Below are 26,171 nucleotides of genomic sequence, written 5' to 3' on the forward strand. Positions count from 1 at the left end.
AAACTTCTAAACTACAAAAATTATGTCTTTTTATTTTAACAAATTAGGTTTACATATTCACTTCTTGGCTGACTTTTATCCTGGGAGTGAATTTTTATGGCTGATATTTAAATCCTTGAAAGTAGGGGCTTATAACAGAATCTCTGACACGTTTTAAACGACTGTGCAGCAGTCCTGGCTGGCACTCCTCTCATTAGCACTCCTTTTAATCTACTGTTTGAATATACTGCTGAAGAAATACTTTAGATTTTAGTGGACAGAATAGTTGTGGATCCTAAATGACTTGCCATGAGAAATGGAATTAAGAACAGTACATATGGTTTAATAGCTTTATCATTATGAACAGGCACAAAGGCTGACATTTGAAAGTCATTATCCTCTTGCACAAGCTGGTACAATTATACTTTTAATCAAGAATTTCTACTTCTTTTGTTACTTCCTGCCTTTCCAAGTTCCTGTGATATACAGTTCCCATTTTGGCCTCATCCTGTTTTGCCCTGCTTCTTGTATGTTAAGGAGTCTAGCTCTACTGTAGGCTAGCATTTTTCAAATGCAGCAGCATACAATAAACAGGAAAGATTCCCTTAGAGACACTGTTGTTTTTAGCTGATCAAAAGGCCATTCTGGCATCCGCTTCTTGCTCAATAAAAATATTATTTACGGAAAAAGAGAAACAACTCTAGACTAGCATTGCATCCTTAGCTTGGCTAAAGCCTCAGCAAAAGAAAATGCTGGTGTCATTACTGCTTAACCTATTGCTGCTTAAGTCCACCCTATTTTAGTTACATAAGGTAGAGACAACAAATCAGATTGTAAGTGAAAATGCAGTGTCCTCTATTTTTCTTGAATTTTAAACTACAGAACTACTTACTACAATTTAGCAAAACATCAGAAAATTAAGGACACTGTCCTGACAATCTGCCAGGAGTCTATGAACTGCATACAATTAGCACATATCATGTCTGTGGGAGTTTTACAGCAACAGGAACTTCAGGATTTGGGCTTCATAACTTGGTCTAAGTCACAGTCATTGCTTTGGCCCTGATTAAGAAAAAGTTTTGAGCTCAGACCTAAATGGAAGCATGTGATTACAAATCCTAGCGTGCAATGCTCCATCTTAATAGAAACAGTCTTGTTCATGTGTTGAAGCAGGAATATTTGGGCCTCAATTCAGTCATGTTACTAAGCATGTGCCTAATTGTAAGCACCTGTTGGCTACATTAAATTAAGTGGGGTTCAAGCATATGTTAAACAGGGCTGAATATGTGCTGAGAGAGGAATGAGGAAGCTCAAGTGAATGAATTGCAGTTGCTGAATTAGGCAGTCTATGTTGTGTGCACTTATACTCTGGTATTTTCCTTTCCATTCCCTTCCACTTCAGGGATGTTGCTCATACCCTTATGCCCTATCAAGTATCATTTTTGCTACAGAAGACCTCTAACTGCTGACCAGTGTGCTCCTGTGGTGCATGTGCTCTGCAGGAGTGACTTTGAATGCCACAGACCAATGAGCACAGGTCTGTCAGTCTGCCCCACCGAGATTCAAAAAGGCTTTGAGTCAAGCCACAGAAGCTGCAGGTAACACTGCCCAAGCAAAAACAATTTTACACTGTAAGTACATCAACATGTGATATATTTTAAGACAGCAGTTTCAGTTCTTGAAGAAAATGTTTACTTCTCTATGAACAGAACATAAAGGTCTCGTGCTCATTTTCTGTTTTCATTTTCACTTGTAAACCAATTATACCACTTGTGCATTAAGCCTGTGACATGGCAAATGATTTCCAAAGAGTTGCAAGATTTTTTTTACCTCATTGACATGGGCAATACTGTACCAACCCTGGCAATCAATCAGCAATGTGTCCACCATGACAGAAATGAGCTTCTGCAGCTATCTAAGTCTGCCAGCTTTCCTGTCCACTTTGGGCAGCCATTTCTGAGGACTTTGGGTGGAATTTATTTGATCTTACAGTAGTTGTCTAAAACCCAGGAGATACTCTGAGCTAGTTATCCCTTCTTAGTCTGGGGAGAGAGATAAAGGCACCTTGAAAGAATGATTTGTCCTGGTGATCAGTCTTAAGGTGGGACGTATTTTTGCTGGAGGTATCTCCCTCCCCATAAGCCACAGAAGAAGCCCAGATATCCAGTTTAAAGGAGACATTCAGCTTTTGGAAGGGTGAAATTAGGTGTTCTTTCTGCACTTTCTCACTACTTTCCTCATAATAATTTCTAAATGACACTTGCTTATCACTCCTGATCATGCCTTGCACTTCCAGCTACATGGCAACTCTGCAGCAAATACACTGTGTTTATTTCCTACACACATGCTAACACTGCTTTCTGCTACATGTTCCCTCCACTTGGTAATTAATACTGTGCAGCACTTCTTTGGCCAGGAAGAAGCCTCTTTGGTGGATCATTCCTTCTCAACTGTTTAAAAGTGCATTATTAAGGCCAGGTTTGAATTGCCAGATGAAAAGAGAAACTTCCAAAAGAAAGACAGGCAGGAAAGTTTTAGACATTAGCAGTGATCTTCTGAAATTTAAATTGGGGATGCAGTTATAAGCGTGGATGAGAAAGGTGTAATGTTGGGGAAAAAGATGAAATTTAGCTTGTAAGTTTGGCTTCTGGCTCTAACTTTCATGTGTGCATCTTACAGTTACTAGACACCTGTGCTTGGGACTTGAAACTTGGCTGGTTGTTGCAGCCACGTGGTGTAAAATGGCATAGTAGGACTTTGATCTAATGCTATGACCTAATCTTGCAGGAAGGACAACTCTGGCCCTGACACTCTAGGTCTGGGTGAGCTAGCGATTTTTGTGGATGAACATGCAGCAAGCTCGGAGAGTTCAAAAATGAGGGTAGCTGCTCTTGCGGACAGAGCCAACAAAGGCAGGCGCTTGGCAAATACAACCAATTCCTGCCTCTTATCTTTGACATGCTGCCACAGCTTTACAAACACCTTTCAAAGGAAACATGTTGCAGTCGGGCCAAAGTAGCAGTGTGTGCTTCCACTGGTTTTGGCTCACCAGGGTGCTGAAGTGGTTGTGCACGTAAGCACGGAGGATGCCGGGCACTCCCAGAGGAGCACGTACTTTGCGCTCATCAAAGGAAGCTGAAACCCAGGAGCTGGCCCACAAAGCATGTGTTCCCATTGTTTGTAGCCTGCAAAAAAGCAGCGAAGCACTCCCGGATGACTGAGGTACAGATGTGGGAGCTCTGGTTCATGAGCGAGGACTCCAGAACCAGTCTTTCAGATAGCAGTTACAGAGATGTTTAAAGTCTGATTTACTGCAAATTGGCTGTTTGTTGTTTGGCTGTTGTGTATGATCAAAATGGGTCATCCCTGCCAAAGCAGGCAAATGCAATTCTGTCAAACAGCATCTAAGTGCTTCCTTTGCTAAGTGGAAACAATTGCTTCTCCTCACTTCGCAGACTTCTGTTCAAGTTCCTCAGGTGGCACTGACACAGTTCACAAATCAAGTATGCCCGTGCTGTTAATATTAAAGAAATAACCGGAAGGGAATGTAGGAATGGGCTTTTTTCCCACAGTAAAATTTCAACTTCCACTGCAAAGAAATATGCAATAATATTACCATCTGTGTCACTTTATTCAGGCCAGATCCACATTAAGGCTAGAATGGTGTTCCCATGCTGAAACACTGTATCGTTATTAGCAATTACCAACATACCTCCATTATTAGCAATTGGATGTCTACAGCCAGTTCGCATCGTCTGTGTTGCTTTTATTTATTTTGGAGAAACAATGAACATAAAATGTCTCTGCTGGACTCTGACACGGTGTGCATAAAGGCAGATGTCTGTTGCAATCTAGGGGGTGGACAGGGAGGAGGTGACGGGGGAATTGCTCAGCCACTGAAAGTTACTTTCATCAGTGTTTCCTTTGGCAAAGACTGCTCAGAAAATGCTAGGGGAAAGGTGGAAGGAGGCGAAGAGGAGGTGGAAAGTGGGAGACAAAAAAAGCCAAAGATGAAAAGTGTTTTTCTTACTGCAGTCAGTTCAGAAGCTTTTCTGACAGATAATTGCTAATTATTTGAGAGAGATGGGCATTTTTCTACAGATAACCATCTCTCTAGCCTTAAAACCCTGTAGAGTAGGCTGGAATAGCCTTTAACACCGACTTTAAAAAAAACTAAAAACCAGTAGACAGCAAATGGTCTATTTAACACCTGGGAAAAGTAGATACACTGCAAGAAAATATTAATCCCTGTTCAAAACCAGATGATTCAAGACCATATTTTTACAGGGCCTTTTAACTCAGACACCAATTCAGTTTTCTGGTTACTGGGTCAGGATGCTTAACGGCTGCGTCAAACACAGGGCGATGCACGAGTGAAGTCCCCAGCTCAATGACTAGGGTATGAGATCTGTTCTAACATCTGAGCACACAGTTGTGACTGCTTCTCTTCAGAATTTGCCAAGAATTCACATTAAAAGAGGCTGCAGGGTAAAATACTACAGCTGCCTGACAGACAGGCAGCAGCCTCATTTTACACAACTCTTGTCTGTATTCCACTGAAATAAAAACAACAGGCTGATTCATAACTTTCAAATTATCCGTGCAAGAAAAGTGGATTTTCCCCTGCTATATAATGAGAGTGTAGGAGCCCTCTTTCTCAGTGCCATGCTGGGGAAACAGTCCGCAATCTGCCCCCTCGCTGCAGCCAATCCAGACCATATGCACTAAAACAGGCTTTAACAACCCACTTGTTAAGAGCTTTTTCATTGCATGTGCTTGATACAGTCCTTAACGGAAAAGTCTATTTTTGATCCTTTTCTCCAGATCTCAGTCTTGGGCCTGGATACTCTGGGAGGGTTTGCCATGCTGGCTGCGGCCATGACTGCATGCTCTCATCATAGACTGGGGGGGATGCACCGTGGTGGCTCGCCAGGACAGAGTGGAAACTGTCAGACACATGCAGTCTTGGTGAGCTTTGGGCAAAACTTACCTCCACTTAGTATTGGCTGTTTTGGTCCTAAGTCCTGCCTGCCCTGAGCCCTGATACTGAGATGGCTCACCTTCATGTTCCTTCCTTAAAAAGGTCTTTTCTGGGCTTAGCTGAGACCGCAGACCATGACCTAGCGGGGCCCTGCAGCCACCATGTAGGGACATGCTTGTGGCCCTACCCCTCAGCCCTCCTCCTAGGGTAGGTCAACCCTACATGGTATTTCCATGTATTTTAAAATGGAAAAACAGAAGGGAACCTTCTTTTCAATAAAAGCATGCAATCTAAAATTTTTAAATTAATAAGGAGAGCTGGTGAGGAACTAATATTTACTTCAGCAGAAAGGCTGGGATAGGCCATGAAATAAAGGTTCTGAAACATCCTAACTAGGTCTTCTTTGGTTTTATGGAAACATTTGGTTTTACATGGATTGCTTCATTTTAGCTTTTGTATTATATAAAATGAAATTCCTTTGAGTAGTAAGTTGGACGAGGTGATTTCCTGAGGTCCTTTCCAACCCAAATGATCCTATGATAGAATGAAGCAAATGTAATACAGCTCAATAAAATTTTATTTTCATATAAGAATCAAAGAAAAATAATCAAATTAAAAAAATGTTTCAATATTTTATCATCAAAAATGGAATGAAATTCATGCCAAAATTGAATTGAATGCTGCCACTTTGTTTTCTGGGGGAAGAGAACTGAACAGTTTGAATTCAAGCCATTGCATGGCAATTAACCTCAGAGCCAGACAATGGACTTTGCCTGGTTTACATAGTACATGTTTACAATAAAACTTCCTAATATGATTTAAACTAGTTTTTCCCATGAAAAATATTTTTTCTACAGAAGTCTTCAACTAGTAGCAAATTGTGTTACATTTTTCAGTGCAGTTCCCACACAAGCAAAATCCACCAGCCTTCTATGTAACAATTTGGCTGACGCTGAGACTAAACTCATCTGGAAAATTCTTGTAGTACTTTTCTGGCAAAAGCTACATAAGATCATACTTTACTAAAAATACATTTTCCCTCCAGGTTCCTTAGTGGCGATACAGCAAAAAAGGTGTTCCTTGGGATACAATAAATAAGCACGTGCATGCGTGTATGTGCAGATGTGTGAGATTTCTCCAGCACTGAAATATACAGTTGAGGTTACAGCAGTGACAGTTCCATTATAATCCCATTTTCACATGCTCAGAGCTTTCTGAGCTGTATTATTTTGTCACAGAGGTTTACATTTGGCCCCTAGCTCATAGGTGATATTTTTTTGAGGTTTCACAAAACCTATTAATCCATTTTTGAGTTACCAGAGGGTAAATAAATGCTTTTCCTACCTCTTAGATTCTTGTAGCCCTGTTATGCCATTGATTTTTACACAGAACTCTCTGCAGAATTTAATAGCAATCAGCAGCCTGATGTGCCTTAATGACTTCCTCTGTGCGTTCAAAAATGGCTAAACTTGACAAGTTGAAACCTTCCAAGGGGCCAGTGCTCACTGAGTAATAGCTCCCAGGTCAGTATGGGATTATTATTTTAAAGTAATAACAGAATAAAGACATTAAGATATCCTTGAGTTTATAAAAATGTTTTGAAAATTAGTTTTGTCCTCAGAACAGCCCCTGAGTTTAGAGCTATACGGCCACTTCTCAGCTTGTGCACATCAGATTAGACCTACTGCAGTTATTGTAACTGCAGCAGGGAAGGATCCAAACAGTAAAGGAAATACAAAGCAGTCAGTCATAACTTCATTGACTTCACTAGAAACATGCAGACATAAAAATGGTATAGTTAGGTGGAGGATGGGATCCTTAATGTCAATGTTAGCTATTTTGCAGAGTATTTTTGTGTAGTATTTGAAAGAGAACAATCTCCTCAAAACATAAGCCTGCACAATACATAAAAGAACATGGCATAAGAAGTTTTTTCTGTGTCAGTACACTTCATTTATCTCCAACACACCTGCCAGGGGATAGCAGAGGGACAGTGTAAGGATCTTTGTCCCAAAAATGCCAGCAATTTGCAGAACAGGGTCTTCCTGAGCCAAAAGTCATGTCCTTGTGTTTTATGGCTTTAAATCAATTTTCTTCTCATTGGTGTAAGTTGGCTTTGAGGTCAAGCAAACATATAGCCTCCATAACAATAGGACTCCTAATGCTATTTTATGTTTACTCAGAGAAAAGGATGGTAAACTCAGAGGGGTTTTTTTGGCTGGGATGAATTTTGCTTTCTGAAAGTTTTGATTATGCAGTGAGGGGTGAAGAAACATAGCCAGGCAGTGAAATCAATATAAATTAATACTTCCATATCCTTTTCATTCTATTTTTCTTCTGTAAGTCTACCACTTGAGTGGGAGTTTCAGGGCTGTGACTGAGAACAGAAACAGCATCAGGAAGTTGGGACTTTAGCAAGAATCCAGCATTGCCAGCTGTCATGATTTTTATCATAAGTATCATGAAATTTTGTTGCAGGTTTTAAAGCATGAGCTGCTGATGTCATGGTATTGCCAAACTTCTTGTTTAAGGTGGAGGAATTTTCTGGCTATTATTATCACAGAGGAAATCCCCCCAAATATACTAGATGGAAAATGAAAAAGAAACCAACAGTTATTTTTGAGATACAAGGATTTTTACAAAGCCTCACTATTTTTTGAGGCCTGACTTACAATGTCCAAAACTTGGAGTGGTCAATATTGAGAAAGAAAAGTACTGTGTTTTACTCAGGAGAGTGTGAGCTTTCATATCACCTATAGAGAGGCGATAGGGAAGGACGAGGCATCAGGTGGAATAAGCAAGCCACAAAACAGCCTGAAATGTTCTGAAAGGAGATTGAGAAACAAGGTGGATGACCTAACACAGTACTTCATGCATTACATGTACTCTAAACGCAGAATTTTTATTTATTTATTTATTTATTTATTTCATCATTGTTCTAGCAGTACAAATGCATTTGAGAACTCATGGGCCTCTGCTCCCCTACACGCACTGTGTGCACTGGAAGAAAAGTAATGCCCAAACTGAGAAAAATTCTACAAGATACACTGGCACCAGAAAAGTGCTCTTCAAAAAAGGGTTTTCTGGAGCCTAAAATAATTTTTTTCAGTCCAAGTGAGATTGGGGAGAAATTTTGCTATTGACTTGAAGGAAGCCAGAGTTTCACCCTGTGTGCAAGAATGGGGAATGTTCCCTCCTGTTTTGGGTTTGTGTGGTGGGGTTTTGGTAGTGGGGTAGGGGCTGCAGGGGTGGCTCCTGTGAGAAGCTGCTCGAAGCTTCCCCAGCTCCAAGCTGGACCCGCCTCTGGCCCAGGCCGACCCCATCGGTGATGGCGGTAGCGCCTCTGGGAGAACAGATTTAAGAAGGGGAACCTGCAGCAGGGGAGGAGATGGGAACGTGAGAGAAACCCCTTATGTAGACACTTAGGTCAGTGAAGGAGCGTGCAGAGGTGCACTGTAGGAGGGGATGCCCCTGCAGCCCATGGTGAGACGGCAGGTTGCCCCCCCCCAGGCCAGGGAGGGGAGCGGGGGGGGCAGATGCCCACCTGCAGCCCGGGGAGGACCCCACACCGGAGCGGGTGGATGCCCCCGAAGATGGCTGTGACTCCCTGGGAAAGCCCATGCTGGAGCAGTCTGTGACTGAGGATCGGCCCACAGAAACAACCCATGCTGGAGGAGTTTGTGGAGGACTGTGTCCCGTGGGAGGGACCCCACAGTGGAGCACGGGACGAGTGAGGAGTCCTGTCCCTGAGGAGGAGGGAGCAGCAGAGACAACGTGAGATGAACTGACCCCAACCCCCATCCCCTGTCCCCCTGCGCTGCTGGGGGGGAGAAGGGAGAGAAAACTGTGAGTGGAGTTGTGCCAGGAAGGAGGGAGGGGTGGGGGGAAGGTGTTCTAAGGTTTGGTTTTACTTCTCATTATTCTTGTTTTGATTTGATTGGTAGTAAATTAAATTGATTTTTTTTTTTTCCCCAAGTTGAGCCTGTCTTTTGCCCGTGACCATAAGTGGTGAGTGAGCTGTCTCGACCCACGAGCTTTTCCTTATGTTTTCTCCTCCTCATCCCACCGGGGTGGGCTGGGGGAGCAGTGAGTGAGTAGCTTCGTGGTGCTTTGTTACTGGCTGGGCCTAAGCCACGACACCCCCCATAGCAGACAGAGCAGGCCCCAAATCTTTGTGTCATCTGGTTCCACCCAATAACAGCTTTATAGAAGTTAAGAATGAATAACTTAACAGCTGCCCAAGGCGGCTCTAAAGTGCTGCTTTCCCTCGCTGCACATGAGAAGACAGCCATTAGCATTGCTGCTGTTAGGTTCACTACTCCTCGGGGGACGCTGCATTTGCAGAATGGCCTGGGTTTGTACTGGCAATATGCACACATTTGAAATTGCTTGCATTTGGATGCTGTTTGGTGCTCAGTTTTGAGTTAGTGCTGTGTCTGTTATAGATTCTTCTCATCACGGATAATGTGTCTCTTGTGAGCATGAGTCCTATTCTTTATTTTTGTTTGGATAACACTTCTCTGAAAGTCGAAAGATTGCCACATGCATTTTTACACAGCAGTATATTGTTAAAAAAAATTAACAGCTAGAAGATGAACAAATATAAACCAATGGCAAATAACTATTATACAGCACTACATTTCCACCCAGCAGTCTCTAAGGACTTCACAAACACTAATGAGTGCATCCTCAGATATTTGCAAACCAGAGAAATGTTATCCTCTCTAAGGAAACTGAGGCACAAAGGTGATGATTGACTGGCCCAAGATCAAGCAGTATGAGACTGTTAGCACTTTAAACAGCCACAGTGCCCTAGCACCCAATCCTGTGTACTTCTTTAAAGCAGTTAGTGGAAAGGTTTGTACACATGACAGAAGGACTTTGGTCTTTATGCCACCTACTTTTAAGAAGCTCCTACCCATTCTACCTGAGTATTAAGGTCTGATCATGCTGAATGGCAAAACTTTAACTGACCTCACTCTGAGTTAATACCATTTCAGCTACAATACTAGCCTTTCTTCTGAGAATGACTAGGGAACTGTAGAAATGTGGAGTCAGCTCCTCACTCAGCTGATATAAATCACTGGTGTTCCACTAACTTCAGTAGAATGATCTTTGGACAAATTAAGAATATGGCCCATGAAAAAGAGTTTCCTTTCTTTACGTATTTAAATCAAAATTATCTGATATCTTTCAGATGAGAAAGAGCTGAAGCTGGGATGTGGCAAGGAAGGATATATTTTCCTTTCCATGCTGAGCATATGGGGACATGCAAAAGTTACCCAGTGATCAGATGTTTATTTTCAGAGCACTCAGAGTTTGATTTCAGAGCATCAGCTGAGCTGTGGTCACACCTATGAGCATATTTTACTTTCTAATGTTGGGGGTGGGGGGAGGAATAACTAAGAGAAGGGATAAACTACCTTGTACGTCATATGGAATATCACGGGGTGAGAGTGTGCATATGGACAATTTCCATGGAGTAAGCGAGGTGCTTGAAGGTCACACCACAGTAATTTATCTAGCTGCCTAGTGAGGCAAGTTCAAAAAAAAAAACCTTCCTGGAAAGCATAGTTACAGCAGGCAGAGGAACTGATTAGCTTAGGCACTTTGCCTAAGCTTTTGTTCAAAGAGTAAAAGCTGGGAGAAAATGGATGTGTCAGTAAGTCCCCCAATATGCATATATATATACACATATATATATATGTATGTCTATATTGCAATTTGCAACTTGCAATCAGTAAGGCAATCTAATTAATTTTTGCTAACAAATTTAGCTAATACAGTACCTAAAAACCTCTACTAGCATTTGTGACTAGTTATGCAACACCAAAGTAGGTCTATACAGTGTTTTTACAGACACTTCAGCTATACTAGTTTAGAAACCATTATAAGTAAAGCAGTACAGTCCCTGCTACAAACTGCTGACATTAGCAAGGTTTATTCTGCAAAGTACTGACATAAGACATCTTTATACTAGAATATATGTAACCCCCAGTGCATGCTGAATTGTTTTAACTATACACAAACAAAACCTTAATTGAAAACATTAATCAGTACAAAAATCAATGTATGAAGACTAGGCTTTAGAAGGTAAAGATACAAGTCTCAAGGAGTGCACAGGTATGCTTAATTAAAAAGTGTAAAAATGTGCAAAGTAAAAATGTAATAGCCAGTAGAAGGAGCCTAATTGTCTGGGAAATGTGACACTGGCTCTTGGAAGTAAGTTTTAAGTTTAGTTTGGGGGAGAGCTATTTATGTGGGAAAGGCTGAAGAGCACTGGTTTCTTGAATAATGACATGCTATGATGGGAAGAATAAGAAGCAATTTGGGCACTATTAGCTACACTGTTCAAGAGTAATAAGGAACTTGAAAATTATGTCAGAGAAATTAGATAAAGAAGGCTATTATTCTGTTTGAAGGCCATAGCTGTGGAGGATAAATGAAAATGGAAACCAGTAAGGAATATAATACAATACGCTTACGGTATTTTGTGTTTGAGCTATTAGCAGGTGCAACACTATTGGCATCAGCGGGGCTGTCTTCACTTGCTTCCCAGCTCAATGTGGTACTGTATCTATTTTATATACCTACATTACATAGTGTATGTGCTATTGAAACACAACAGAAAACTTTTGAAATGCATTAGAATGTTAGACTATATAGAGTGGTTAAAATGTGTACCTGCCTTAACTGCTTGCCATCTGAAATACAAGGAGATGAACCTAAATTGTCTGCTGTAAATGCATGTAAAGAAGTTTTGGATTTAAGCCCAGATATGAATATACAAATAGATAAAGTTTATAGAATTGTGACACAAAGTCTCAGGGGGTTTGTGGGAATGTCAAAAAACACTCAGCAATCAGAACATATGCCTGCCATGTTAATACGTCTTATGCCTCTGTCTCCAAAACAGATTATGGAGATGGCTGTGAAACAGAAAAAAAGAACTTTTATTTAAGAGCTACCTTTGCATATTTTTCCAGACTTAACTAAAGCTACTCAAATGGAGCGACAGCCTAGGATTTCCTCTAAGAAGGGTTTTTAGCATGAGGGATGTAAGCCTCTCATTTTGCATCTGGCAAAGTGGAGTGATCGCTATGGAAATAGGCAGCATAGCCTATGTTTCTGCACGGTGATCCAGCTAAAGCTTTTCTCAGTTGCTGATCTGCTTCCCTTGTTACAGATGAATACATCAGAGGAAAGTCAGTAGAAGTTGTCTGGCTTAATGACAGATTGGCACAAGATCCTATAACAAGGCAAACTTTGATTCTTACCCATGCACTTAGCAACTTGTCCCAAACCTTCACTATTATGAGCTAAGATTCTGGAGAAGAAATGATAACTTATTTATGGTGATTTATGAATTGAAGGGACAAAAAAGAAGGAAGCTGAATTTTCTACTGTATTGTAAACTAATCTGCAAGCATCTGAAATCCATTGTTATAAAAAGTAATTATTAATTTGTGTAGTGCCATAAATGTATGTCCTGACTATTAGCCCTGCACAAGTGAGTCTGTTGTTTTAATTGACTTCAGCGGGACTGCTTATGTGAACAAGATGAGCAAAACTTTGGCTGTGAGGGAGCATTTCTCAAAGTTTGTGGCAGAATAATCACACAGGTGTGAACAGACCTCTCTATTTTTCTCTAGGTTACTAACTTCCAATTAAGAAGGAGTGTTGTAAAAGAAAAGAAAAAATACTATCTGTAGCTTCTTTTCCAACATGAAAAGCAGCGGGGCACTGCCCCAGCACAGGGCTGAGCTGTGAGGGCAGTGTGTGCCCACCCCTGCAGTGGGGTGCTCCAACCCTCCTCCCACCCCACAGCTCTGATGGGCTGTGTCTTCAATGAGGGCACGGAGCAGCCCACAGTGCAAATATGCAACGGAGCCCCAGCTGCTGGGAGTGTAAGGAAGGGATTAACCGAGGCTCTCATTCAGTGTGAGGCTCAGCCCATCTGTATTTAGGGGAGGCATGGGGCATGTGGCCACTACAGCTCCACATCAGCATGGAAGGCAGCAGACAACCGCCCAGTTTCTCCTATACAACAGCTGGTTATTGTGCTTCTGGGATGTGCATAGCTTCTTCTGGAAGAAATCACCACATCAAATGGCTGTCTCTTCCACATATGGAGATATTTTCTCAATGGTCCTTTTGAGCCATCTAAATTCTTCATTTTATAGCATTACGTAAAATACTTGTAATGCTATTAACATGCAAGATGAGTTTAAATATGCACAATCCTTTTCTGTTTAAATGAATTATTATAAAGCTCACACAGTTCACAACCAGCTTTGTGGATCACAGAGTTTCACAGTACCTTATGTGTGAGAAACAACCAGAAATTTGATTTTTTTGAGGTTACGTTTTCAAAAATGTTTGATATTACCCATGAAAATCAATTTCCTCCATGGAAGTTTAGGACTTGGGAAGGGGGTTATTCTCACATTTTTGTGAATTCCTACAGAAAAGCAAATGACCTATGCTCCCAAAAAGTTGGCAGGTGACTTATTAAACTTCCCTCAAATCTCCTTCAGGAAGTTCATTAAAACTCTATTTGGAAATGGCCAGGTGCTTGCTTCCCACAGTGCAAGAGGAAAATCTGTCACCCTGTTTAAAAAATTGTTTGGTTACTTGGGATAAAGAAATAATCATTATACCAAGCTGTGTGGTTTTGTGATGGAAAACCGTGGCCTGGTGAGAAAAGTGCCAAGGTCAATGCAATGAAAGACCCATAGTGAACTCAGACCTGATTTCAGAAGTCAGTGGTGGATGGAGGCCAGGAGAACAAAGTCTTTTCTGTGGTTCACTTGAAAACACTTTTTAAGTTTCTGGATAAAAATAACTCTCTAGCTTAAGAGAGTTTTTAGCTTGAAAAAATATCATTAGAAAATATTTTTATATGTTTTATTAGGATCACTAAGGCTGACAAAATTACCTTGTTTGACACTGGATCCTGACCTAAATACTATGGCCAAGTCAACTAACAGGAAAATAGTAGGGCTAAGCCTTTTTCATTCTTTATTCTGCCAAACCACTGCCTCTTGCAATCAGGATTGATTACAAACACCCAACTAAGAGGCATTTGGAACATGATCTGAACACTAATCCTGTCTCTTTTTCTCTTTATACCTAATTATCAGCCTTAAGATGGATATTAGCGCTTTAATTAGTAGATTTACTTTAGGAACTTCTACGTAAACTAAGAAATCTATACTATATGCCTAAATGAATGTATATATGCGCAGTCTTAGAGAGGTTCATGTAACACATACGCCTATACCCAAGTAGTTCTGTGTGATATATAAGTCTAGACATATACATGTGAGTGCATGTATATCCTGTTTTCAGACATAATTTCATTCTTTGGAAAAACTACAAAAGAAAATAATTGAATTTGGTTTTACATCAGCTGTATAAAAATCTCTGTATCATAATTATCAAATTATGATCCAATGTTATAGCTTGCAATAAGCTATAATTAAGAAACTAATTTTCAGCAACACATAGGTTTTTGTTTTAATTACATTAGCAGAAGAGAGGGGGGTGGAGAGGAGAGCAGGGTGGGGTTGACTGAAAACACATTGAGTGTTTCATGGGGCTAATGCCAACGACTCTGGGCTTCAATTTAGAAGGAACTCAGCCCTCTGGTCTGGATTTGTCTACTTCTGTCCACAAAAAGGATGAAGGATTAAGATCATGGGAATCCATATTTGACCCTCAAACTTTTTCCTGTCTGAATGGTATCTGGTTGTAGCACATCAAGACAGAATTCTCCCAATAGGTCACTTAACTATCTGGATTAACAGAAACACCTGCATATGTTTGTTATTATAATTTTAGTGCACTACTGTACAGGGACCCAAGTCAAGACTTTACTGTGCCAGGGAATGCACCCATACACCTAGAGTACAAAACCAGGCTCTGCATCCAACACCTCAGCCCTGAAGGGAGGCCAGCACAGACTCTTTAGCTATGACCAGGCAGTTTGGTCATGGTCTCCCTAATACCTTTTCCTGAGAAAACTCAAACCGCTACTCTAAGAAAGAATTGTTAAACAGTTTGACAATAGAGCCTTTCACAAGAGTTAACTGCTTGAATAAACAACAAGAGAGTCAGTTTATTACACTGTATAATCAGAAGACCAATATAATTTCCAACTTCTTTCAACTCTTATTTAGTCTCTAAAGCACAACAAAATAAGAGCATTATCTTTAGGTACTTGCATCTGATACTTGTGTGCCATGCTGAATCCTGTAGCAAAGAGCACATACTTGTATATACTTTCATGATCCAGAACTTTTCATTTAAGAAAAAGTATTATTTTTGTGTGTGTGTCTGTGTGGTAACATGCTCCATGTCTACTGCAACAAGTGTTTTTTGCTTCTCTGATCCTGCGAAGTCTCTGGGCTGACTCCTTCCCTTGGCACAGTTTAATGTAGCCTTCCAGAGGGTATCGAATAGCCATGGTCACCAGCAGGGCTGTCTGAAGTCTAGCAGCACGCTCCCCGCGAAAGCCTTTCGGGTGCTTTATATAAAGTAGAGGAATGCCCTCAAAGTGCACCCAGACACATGAGATATCACATGGCCCCCAAATCCACTGCAACAACTCATCCTAAACTATGCCAAAAATACCTGTTTCTTGTTTTGGGGACAGAATGAAGGATGGTCCGTTTCATCCCGTTAGTACTCCCAAATAATCTCTCAGTAACCCCAAACAGCTTTTGAGGGACAGATTTTTGAGGGAGACAAGGGGGTGGAGATGCTGCCCCTTTGGCCCAGGTAGAGCCTTCCCAGTGGGTCAGTCGGTGCTGAGCCCCACATCCCACTCACAGCTGCATGGAGCCTGGCTTTGACAGAAAGACATTCAGGCCTTTGCCAACCTCCTGCAGTGAAGTACATGAGTGGGGCGGCTCAAGGTGTGTGGGCTGGGTGATTTAGTTAACTTAAATCAGAGCAAACACAGGAGCATGGGCCTTTCTGGAGCTGCCCTCAGCAGGTGAGGAGGGGGCATTCCCGCCTGGCTTGGGTACCTCATCCTGAGGCAAATTGCTAAAAGCCTGACACTGATGCCCAGAGGAATGGGGCCAAGCCATTAAAACCATATTTCTGTCTGAAAGCTCAGAGGCCTTGGGTCCTTTGGACTTCTCTGCTCAACCATGGACAAATTTGGTCCTTGTCTCTCACAGGCCTGAACGAATCTGCTCCTTTGCTAGCTCTGCTGCTTACCTCGTGTTGTCAGCTGCAGTAACCTCGCTGCCTGCCATGCTCAACAGCAGCAGAGGGAGAGGGAACTAGGAAGCTCTGACTGACATTTGCCATCAAAACAACTGATACAGTCATAAACCAGTCCCACAGGGCCTGTGCTGCACCTCTCCTCACAGACTTAAAAGAGTCACCAGAGAGAGCTCCGTGGAAGCAGAGGGCAAAATTCCCATCACTTTCAACGATAATGGGGTTGCACTGGGCTCAGACCCTCCATTACACCTGAGATGTCCTTGGGGCAGTTTGTGGGAGAAGTTCAGGGCTGGTAAGCCCAGAGCTAGGCTCTAGCCGCACCTCTAAGGAGTCAGAAAGCAGTTATCATGTGTGCAGCCATTGACAGGACCCTTCTGACAGGCAGGGCTTGACAGGCAGCCCAGTGATGTCCTTTACAGGCAGTTTTCCTCTAGACAGGCAGCTAGGCCATGTGCACCACTGCATTGCCACAGCAGCTCAGTGCCATCCGGGGCTCCTCTTACTCCCATCGGCTCAACCCAAAGGGCTAAAACTGCCTCTGCATGAGAGAAACACGAGGCACAAGGTCTGCACAAAGCCCGCCTCGCTGCATGGAAGAATAGGAATCAGGATTTAGACAAAAGTAAATGAAAGCCTAAACTTTGCAGAAACTAAAGAAAGGCTGAGCCGTGGCTTGCCTTGCTCCTGTTTATTTTACCAGCTTCAGTTTGTTATACCTACAGATTTATAGCATAAATCCATTGACATTATTTAGAAATAAAATGGATGGATGGGTTTCTAACATCATTAAGGTCTATAGGAGTTCCATGGAGCTATAGTTTCACTCTGTAGGTTTGGATAGCTATGCCTTCCTCCTTACTCAAGGATCTGGAGGGGCTGTTTTCTTCTATATAAACAAACATAGGTATTTTTTGCTCTGTATTCTATAACTTGACTGCAATTTCTATACAGCTCTAATCTCATCAGTGTAACTACTCTCTGGTAAATGTAATATAAAGAATAATTATCTATGACATCTCTCCTTCCACAACGTGAATATTTCCAAAATGGGCAATTTTTCCATTGCAAGTGATTCGACAGCATTGTGTATACACTCTATAATTGTCAAGCAAGGATGATATTTACTCTCTACATCTATAAATGATGGCCAATAAAACAATTGTGCTGTGTGGTATATCTACAAAAACCTTGTAAAACAATACAGTCAAGTCTGGCAACAAAGTCAATAATTTGTCAGTAAGGAAACCACTATTGGGCTTTCTCTACCCAACCCTCCACCTTTCTTAAGCCCTTTTCTTCTGAAGCTTCACATTCATTTTCTTAATGTTTTTAACCTAGTGTCTGTGAAATTTTTATTGCTCCCTAGATAATGACATCTGATCTGAATGTAACCACACACCTCTTTGCTCAGCAACATTTGTCACAAACCATTATAAATTATCATGCTGATAGTGTGCATTGCTGGGAAACCGGAAAAGTTCCATAAATTCAAAGTACTGTATCAGTGACATTCTTGTTTATTATCTAGGTATAAAGTTTTACTAGATTCAAGATGGCTACATTTACACAGTAGGATACTTCAGCAACACGAGACTTGTACAGCTTGCACTAAGTGCTGAAAAGCATTTACCACATGCAACAAACACTGGAGCATTTAAACTAATATGTAGCCATATGTTTTGTCTCTTCTATTCATTTTAACCATGTTCCTGACTCCAAAAATGCATGGCTGTTATTGGGGCTTGCTTGAGAAAAGGCAAAATGGCAAACAGAAACTACTTTTCTCTTGAAGTACAACCATAATTTCTGTTTCTTGGCCTCCTGAAGAGGAGGCATAACACTCATTAAAGTTAAAAGTTAAAAAGAGACTGTGTATTTTTTCATTATGTATGTCCTTGATAACAATCTGTGGTTGACATGATTGTATACTTCCTGTCAAGAACCAGTATTTCCATTATGCTGGTTCAGTAGTTCTGGCTAGAAGATTTTTTATTAGATGAACCTAGCTTGTGTGAACATATTTTTAATTATTTGCGTATCTTTATTCTTCAAAACTGTGAAAGTTGAGCCCTTTGGAATGCCTCCAGAAAAACAGGAATTTTCATCATGTTTGCTTGAAATTTAAAACAACTCAAATGGTTCTGATTGTCAGAAAATCATACATATATGAATTGTATTAAGAGTCATTTGAGAAATACTTATTCATTAAAGCGTAGCATAATAAGTAGGTAAATCAAGGGCATATTTTTAAAATTCATTCCAAACCCTAACATACAAAGAGACTAACTGGGAACAGCTTCAGTACAGCTAGTGCTTAAATTTGCTGCTTTTGATTCTCCTCAGAGAATCAACCTTTCACCACTTTTACATTTCAATACATCTAGGCCTCTATACAGAGTAATATTTTAAAAAGTTAGATAAGGTCTCTTGATTTTCTTGTTGGCACTACAGAACAAGAAGGTAACCTTTCCAAAGTCACATTGTTTCCCTCCCTGGGCTCCGGGGGTCCTTGTTATTAAAGTTGTTTTCAACGCTAACTGAGGTCTAAGATGCAATGAACAGCATTATAAAGAGGATTTTGGGAGCTAGGCCAGCAAACTAATCTTGTCTTCTAGTCTACTCTAATTGTATGGGGCATTTTTTGTTCCCAGACATGAATTCCCCTATCTCTCATTTTCTATCTGCATTTCATATTTAAGTGCTTATTAATTTCCAGTGCTAAACCTTTCAATAAACTAGAGTGTAACCTAAATTGCACAATTCTAGATTGCAGACCGAGTTGCTAATAAACTAAGTATATTAGGAAATCAAAATGTACTTAGCTGCAAAACCAAAAAATCTTGTGATATGTTTTATTGCGTTAATCTCCTGTTGTATCCAATATTTGGTACAAGGAATGTGAATTTTGTAAGTAGACATTGAAATTTCAAACCACAGAGATTGTTGACAAATTCCTGTTGATGAAATCATTTTCTGTTATTCTGGTCCTAAGTTTTTTTGGCACAAATACAATCCCTCTCAAGTTAAAAAGAACAATTTTAAATATAAGTGAAGTAGCAGCTGAGTAATTTAGCTTAGCCTAGAAGATTAGCATTTCAGCATAGACCAAATAATGGTAAAGTCATCACCATTGCACACTGCAAAGACAATGCAAACAACCCTATTTAGAGACTTCCTTGCACCCACTACCATCTCATTACTTCATTGGCCCCCCTTTCAGAGGAAGAAATAATGCAGGGGGAAGAGTGGACAATGAATATTGAGAAGGGAGCAATGGAGAGTTAGGGAATCAATCCCTTCCCTGGACCCAGTTCAGCTCAGTCTAGCACTGTTTAGCACAACACTATGCCACAAAGATTACTTGTTCTTCAAATAATTGTATGCTGTACACCACTTTACTGCTGTCAAAGACCATGTTGGTTTTACAGCGTTGGAAAAACATGTGTTCTAGCAAGGAGCAAAAAGGATTTGACACTGAAATATGCTTGATTTAATTTCCTAATCTTTATGTAAGAGACAAAGAGAGACAGACAAACATTTTAAAGCATTAGCACTGTCCCACAGAACGAAAGCAAAACCTGTATCAAGAAGACACAGGGAAGTGAATAATTGCCTGAGTACAACAAATTAAAAATTAAAGAATGGGAAGTCAGCGTGTGAGCATATGGCATGAATATGAGCTGCGGCTCTAACACCACAGTAAAAACTCATTTTAACGAAGAAACGGGTTAGTTTTATGAGCATAGGGTTTTCCTGCATTATCACTCAACTATGGTACGGAAATGCTGATGTATAAGAGGTTATAAAAAAAACAACAAAAAAGCAGCTAAGCACCACACTGCATCATTAAAGAACTTCATTTTAAGGGAAATCAATAATTGTGATCTAAGTAATCAATTTATTAAATAATAGGAACAAAGATGTGCATGGTAAAAATTAAGTGCTCGAGTACAATTGCTCTCTTTCTCTAAGTCCAGCATTCTAACCTCTTGGTCTGTTACAACCACTCCTGACAATGCTGAACATCATTTTACAGGACCAAATCCTGTAAAATCTCAACTACTCCCATGAAATGCCAAACACCAATGGCTATTGAGTTTAATCTCTTTCTGACATGCAGAGGAAACCTTGACTGGTAGCACTGATTAAAAAATAACTCCCTCTTGCAATTGTCATAAGTGGATGAAAAAACCATGATACTCAAGAAATTTTAAAATAACGAATCACTAAAATGAAACAAATGAAGTTAAATGAAACAAATCACTTCGTGAAAGAAGTAGGCTGAACTTAGAGGGCATGTTGAAGAAGAGAATGATCTGACCTTGTGTTGCCTTGTGCAAGCTATGTGGTTTACAGATTTGGGGAAAAGTGGAGAACAGCTTCTGGGAGGCTCTGACTCGCCTTCCCACTCTTGGAAGTAGGTGGTCAAAGGGAATGCGAGCAAAGGGAGCCTCAGCTATCCCCTTCCTCTGCTCAGGGCACTACTGTAGAGCAGGAGGAGGGGAAAGAAGAGCTACTGGCTATAAATCAGCAGCAAATGGAGAAAGGGGGAAATACGACTGTGAGTCCTGCAGTCCACTGCCCCTTAATGGGTGAGAGTAAATGCCAGACTAACTGCGTTAAGAGGATTTGGCAATTTATAAATTGCCTGTTTCTGCCGTAGGCAGTTTGTAGCTGTGGGGATACAAAATGAAAGGGGACTATTTTTTAAAACTCCAAAGACTTACTCAAAAAAGCAAGCAGGCCAACAAACATGCAGCGGTGCCTCACCCTAATCGGGCCCCTGTAACGCGCATCAGCACCGTCATCCACCTGCGTGCCCATCAGGCAGAGAGAATTCAAGTATACTTTATAAAGCTCCAAAAGTTGGCGTCCCCCCGCCCCGAAGGGTGCTCCGCTGAGCGCCTCCTGCGTCTTGCCACAGCAAACACCGGCCGCAGCCCCTTGGCAGCGACGGGGGGACCGGCCCCGGCCCCGGGCGCGGCGCGGCGCCCCGCGGAGCCCAGCGCGGCGGGGGATCCGCGGGCGCGGGGCGGCGGCGGCAGCGGGCCGGCAGGTGGCGCCGTGGCGCTCCGGAGCGCGGCGCCCGCACTTACTTGCAGTCGCGGTCCTCCAGGTCGAAGTGGGGGTTGAAGTTGATCATGATCCTCTGGTAGGGCTCCGGCGCCTGGATCAGCCACTCGCATTTTTGGCTGGGGTGGTAGGACTGCGGGTAGCCGGGAGAGGTGAGGTACCCGGGGTTTAAAATTTTGATCGTGTCGCCGCATTTATCTGCAGGGGAAGCAAACAGGTCGGCTTTTCTCAGTTCCCCCCGGCAAGCACCTGGTTTCAGCCCGTAGCAGCGAACCAGCCGACCACCGTGGGAATGCTGGGCGGGGGGTGATGGGGGGTGGTTTGCAGCCTTCTTCAGGCAAACTTTCGCTGCATCCTTTTGCCTTTAACACAAAGGCATTTCTGCTACATTTTACAGGAGGGAAGAGGCCTGCCTCTGCGTGCCCATCCGTAAGTCCAGCAGTTGGACAGGCAGCAGGAGGTACCTCATTTCCAAACAGTACTCTTTCAAGAAGCCCCCCCGCCCCGAGCAAACAGTGCCCCTTACAGTGTTAAAAGCTTGCATCCTCACAACAGTGTTAATGTTGGCTCAGAAGGGTGTCTGAGACACAATTGTCTCCAAAAAGTATAATCTCCTTAAGTATGAAGTTTTAAGGAAAGCTGGGAGAAGACCTAAAAGGATGCCATTTGACCCCCTGCCCAGCTATGGGATAAGCCTGGTCTGTGTCACTGACCACTGGGATTGTCTTGGTGGATCCAAGCTCATTCGCAGCAGACCCTCCCTTTGTTTTATCAGTCCATAAATCTAGGCAGGTTGAAACTATCTGTGCTCTTCAAACCCAGGGTAGCAGAGAACAAAGTGGTTTTAGTGAAGCAGAAATCATCCACTATTTATTCCTTCAAGGAAGTTTGCTCATGCTTGGAGACTGCATCAAAGTAATGGAGCAGAACAACATCCTTTCCTCTTCCCTCCATCCCTTCCTCCCCCCTACAACAACAAAGATTTATTTCTAATAGCAAAATAGTTGCAAAAGTTTCCAGAATCACCAAGTGTGACTGTGAAATGTGGTATGCTGCATCTTGCTCATTTGGCCAGCATTGTCAGGGTTACATTTTAAGGTTTATAGGAAAAATAAAAAGGGACAAGAACTCCAACCTACGCAGTCACTCACTTCACTGTCCAGTGCAGGTTTGTGTTATCCCTTTTTTACTACTATGGATTTCTTTCTATAGACCTTCAGGGAGGAAAAACTTTCTCCACACATTGATTGTTTAATTTTGAGCAATAAAATATGACAGTAAACTACAGACAGGAAGAATGTCCACATTAAAAAGCAAGACTGTGTATCACTACATCCTAATAATGGTGTATACAGGCTGCAGTGCTGTATCTAATACATTGCCTGTGAAAGCAAAATGGCATTCCTTGCTCTCAGCATGAATTTATAAATGTAGGGGATTTTATTGTAGGAAAAACAGGTCAAATGGAAACGAATGAGGAAGCGCACATCAAAAATGCATAAAGCTACACTCTTTATAGAAATTATTTGCCATAAATTAAGAGGGAAGGGGACGAGACGTACTCAGGTGTATGGTTAAAACCCAGATACTGCTAAGCATGTTGCTGGGAAAGGCCATCTTATTATTTATTTCTGCTTTGCCTTTGCAGAACAGGCTGTTTTCCTCTGACCAGAACAAAAGGCGTTGCAGCTCAAAGCTCAAAAGCTGTCACTGGTGATCTTGCTAATTCACTGTCTGGGGCTCTCAGGGAATCTTGCCTTTTCCTCCTCTTGTAAGCACACTCGGAAAGTGATCCTGTCTCATTAAGCCCACTCCAGCCCTGCAAATAACATGGCAGAGTCTGGCATCTGTTAAATGCCTGAAATAAAGCAGTGCTGCTTCTAGTCACTTGACAGAGTCACTTCAGAGGACGCTGAGGTGGACTCACTACCACCAGCACTCCTTAATCTGCGACTTCTGGGAAAGTGACAGTGTAATAAGATAATGCGGTCTGCTAGACTCCCTGGCTCTGTGCAATCTCTCTCACACTTGATTAAGAAGAGCAGTTTCTAATGACTTCGGACCATTAGCTCTAAATAAGGTTAATGAATTAATTTAGCGGACACTAGTACTGCACGTAGGTGAAGGTGGCATTAGTAGGTCTGGTAGGTTACAGAGGAGGTTAATGGCCTTGGTGACTCCAGCAGGGCCACCACATTAACAGCTTGTGGCCCAGCAACCCACTCTACTCCCTTATTTTAATGGGAGAAATGATCAACAAGAGCACTGGGTGCCCTCCTTCCACCCCTCAGAGGGTGCAGGACTAGAGGCACTCCTGGTTTATGTGGGAGTCAGGGAGGCAGCTGCCTGCACCCCTCACCTGGGCTGGGGGGATGAGCAAAGCGCACCTCTCAGAGCATCCCCAAGCCGGGTTTGGCGCATGCCTCTAACGCCTTTGCTCCTGCACCACAGCACTGGAGGAGGCAGCTCGTCCTGATTAAATTAAGCAGCTTCCTCAAAACATATTGGGAAAGAGATTAACTTCCATCATAAAACAGGCGATTTTAATACTCTCTCTTCCATGACACTCCACTTGTGGTCCCTTATTAAAACAATATACCAGCGTAAGTGGAGGGTGCTCTCTTCTTTTAATTACTTTGATTGAAAACCCAGTCAGGCAAAAGTAAATATTTGATAATTAGTTAATAATAATTGCTCAGGATTTGTCGGGAAAGTAGAACTCGCACAAGCCGTTTCATGTGCAAGAGCTAAACGTCAAGCAGTCCCACAATTAGACCGTCTTTAAAAATGCATCATGCAGTGAAATATTCACGGTGCTCTGGCATTGTTCGGGGAAGGAGGAGCACGCTGCTTTTAATTAGTTGTATTTTCAAGGGCTGCCTGATAGTAGACTAGCTACATCAGTCAGTTGTTACGGGATTTCTCTCTTGGAAGGGAGTCTTGAGCCTTCACAGAAAAGCTCAGCTTCTCTCTTGGCACTGTGTAAGTTGCACGTAAACTGCAGACTGGGGAAAGGGGTAGTCTAGTGGGCTCTCCGTTTGAAGACTACTCGCAGGTACACACACAGCTACTAAAAGGCACGATTATCTGAAGTCTTACGCTTTGGAAAAAGAAGGGGGGGGGGGGAGAAAACCTTTCCTTTAAAGTGTTCATTATCTTTCAGATATCGAAGGCGAGACTTATTTAATTGCCTATGGCAGGAAACACTATTACGATAATTGGCTGTCCTGATCTAGTGACAACGAGCAGCCTGCTTTATACAACAACCCAAAAGAGCAGAGAATAAAGTCGGAAGGCAATGCCGGGGCGGGCGAGCCTCGGGCGAGGACCGCGCCGCCTCCCTCCTCCGGCAGAAAGTTCCCCCCGGCCGGGCTCAGGTCGGTGCCGGCCCCATCGTCCGCCCCCCGCTCTGGCAGCCCCGGAGCCCAGCCCCGCGGCTGCCTGCCCAGGCCGAGACCCAACGTCCCCCGTGACACTCACCGCTTCGCAGAGCCCTGGCGAGGGTGAAGGTGAGGGCTGCACAGTGCAGGAGAAGTCCCCAATCCATTTTCCCTTCCGACAGCAGGGAAAGGAGGAAAAAAAAAAAAAAAATAAACGCCCTCCAAGCACAACTCTTCCTAGGTCTTAAATCCTCCGGCCGGAGTCAGGAGCAGAAAGCGCGGTCCGCAAGGGCAGTCCCGGGGGCAGAGGGAAGCTGGCTTCTTTCTGTGCCTCAGGTCGCCCGCATCCTGTCATTTAGCTCCGGCTCCCTCTCCCTTTCTCCACACTTGTTCCTTCTCCAGGCGCCGCTGCCCCTGCCATTCCCAGCAAGACTAGACAGCCAAATGAAAACGAGGGGGAAAAAAAAAAAAAAGAAAAACAAAACCAAAACCAAAACCCAACAAACACACAAACAAGACAGACAAAAATCCTGGCGGCTGCTGGCACCTCTGGAGCGCTCTGCCGGGGCGGGCTCCGGGAGACGGGGCGGGGGTGCTCTGCGGAGAGGAGAGAAGGAAGGGAAAGCGGCCGTGAGCGGGGACCAGCCGGGCGCTGGAGTTTGCCAAACTGCGTCCCCCCCGCCCGCCCCGCTCTCCCGCGGCCGCGGCTCCCGCGGGACCGGCAGCCCCGGGGCAGCGATGCCCGGCACTGCCCGGCGGTGCCCGGCGCCCCGCACTCACCTGCCCCGGCGGGAGGCGGGCGAGCGAGCGCGCTGCCGCCGCAGGGACTCCCGGCCGGCCGGGGAAGGGAGAAGCGCCCGGGCGGCTCCTGCTCGCAGCCTGAGGAAGAGGAGCGCAACTCAGCGGCAATAAGAGAGGCCGAGGAGCCGCCGTCTCCCAAGCCCCAGTCCCCTCCCCCTCCCCGCCCTCCTCCTCCTCCTCCTCCTCCTCAGCCCCCCAAGACATCGGCAGCGCGGAAGAACCAACAAACAAACACGGCGAGCCCCGACCGTGGCACACAGCCGGGGCGGGGGCTGGCTCGGGGGGACGCGGAGGGAGAGAGGGGGGGGACGAGAGGCGGCCTCCCCCCGCCGCGGCAGGTAGAGCCGATCCGGGCGGAGGCACCCACCTGCGCCCCGCCGCCCCCGCGGGCTCTTGCGCGGCCCCGCGCAGCCCGGCCCGGCCGCCCCTATCGCCCCGGCCCCACACGCAGACACACGTACCCCTGCCCACCTCCTGGCCCGCTCCCTCCGCCGTGACCCACGCCCCGCGGGCACCCTGCCCCGTCCCCTCCCGGGCCTCCCCCTCTGCCACCTTCCCTCCCGACCCCCTTTTTTGTTTCGTGCGAGTGTGCAGCCAAGCACCCACCCCACGCTTGTCTGTCGGAGACCCTGCTGTCCCCCAGTAGGACACCACTATCCCCTGTGATCCTAGGGGCTGCTGGCTGCGCTGCTGTGGGGTGAGCTGTGAGGACCCCCGTG

At 43.7% G+C, this 26,171-nt stretch overlaps 1 protein-coding gene across 3 annotated transcripts in view; it reads right to left on the bottom strand.

The window, feature by feature from the left end:
- The window catches only part of NRP1 (neuropilin 1), a 117,213-nt gene extending 91,645 nt beyond the window's left edge, over positions 1-25,568 (bottom strand). For 2 of the 3 annotated variants that reach the window (XM_052805943.1, XM_052805934.1), the window contains exons 1-3: positions 25,432-25,567; positions 24,752-25,248; positions 21,295-21,469 (exon numbers count right to left, since the gene is read on the bottom strand). In XM_052805943.1, the coding sequence (XP_052661903.1) occupies positions 21,295-21,469; positions 24,752-24,818 (242 nt within the window). In that variant the 5' untranslated portion in view covers positions 24,819-25,248; positions 25,432-25,567. Of the gene's footprint in view, positions 1-21,294; positions 21,470-24,751; positions 25,249-25,431 lie in introns of all 3 variants that reach the window. The other variant, XM_052805954.1, reaches the window with a different exon arrangement.
- Between the last annotated feature and the right edge of the window lie 603 nt (positions 25,569-26,171).

Source organism: Harpia harpyja, chromosome 1 (genome assembly GCF_026419915.1).
Source record: "Harpia harpyja isolate bHarHar1 chromosome 1, bHarHar1 primary haplotype, whole genome shotgun sequence".
Taxonomy (NCBI): Eukaryota; Metazoa; Chordata; class Aves; order Accipitriformes; family Accipitridae; genus Harpia; species Harpia harpyja.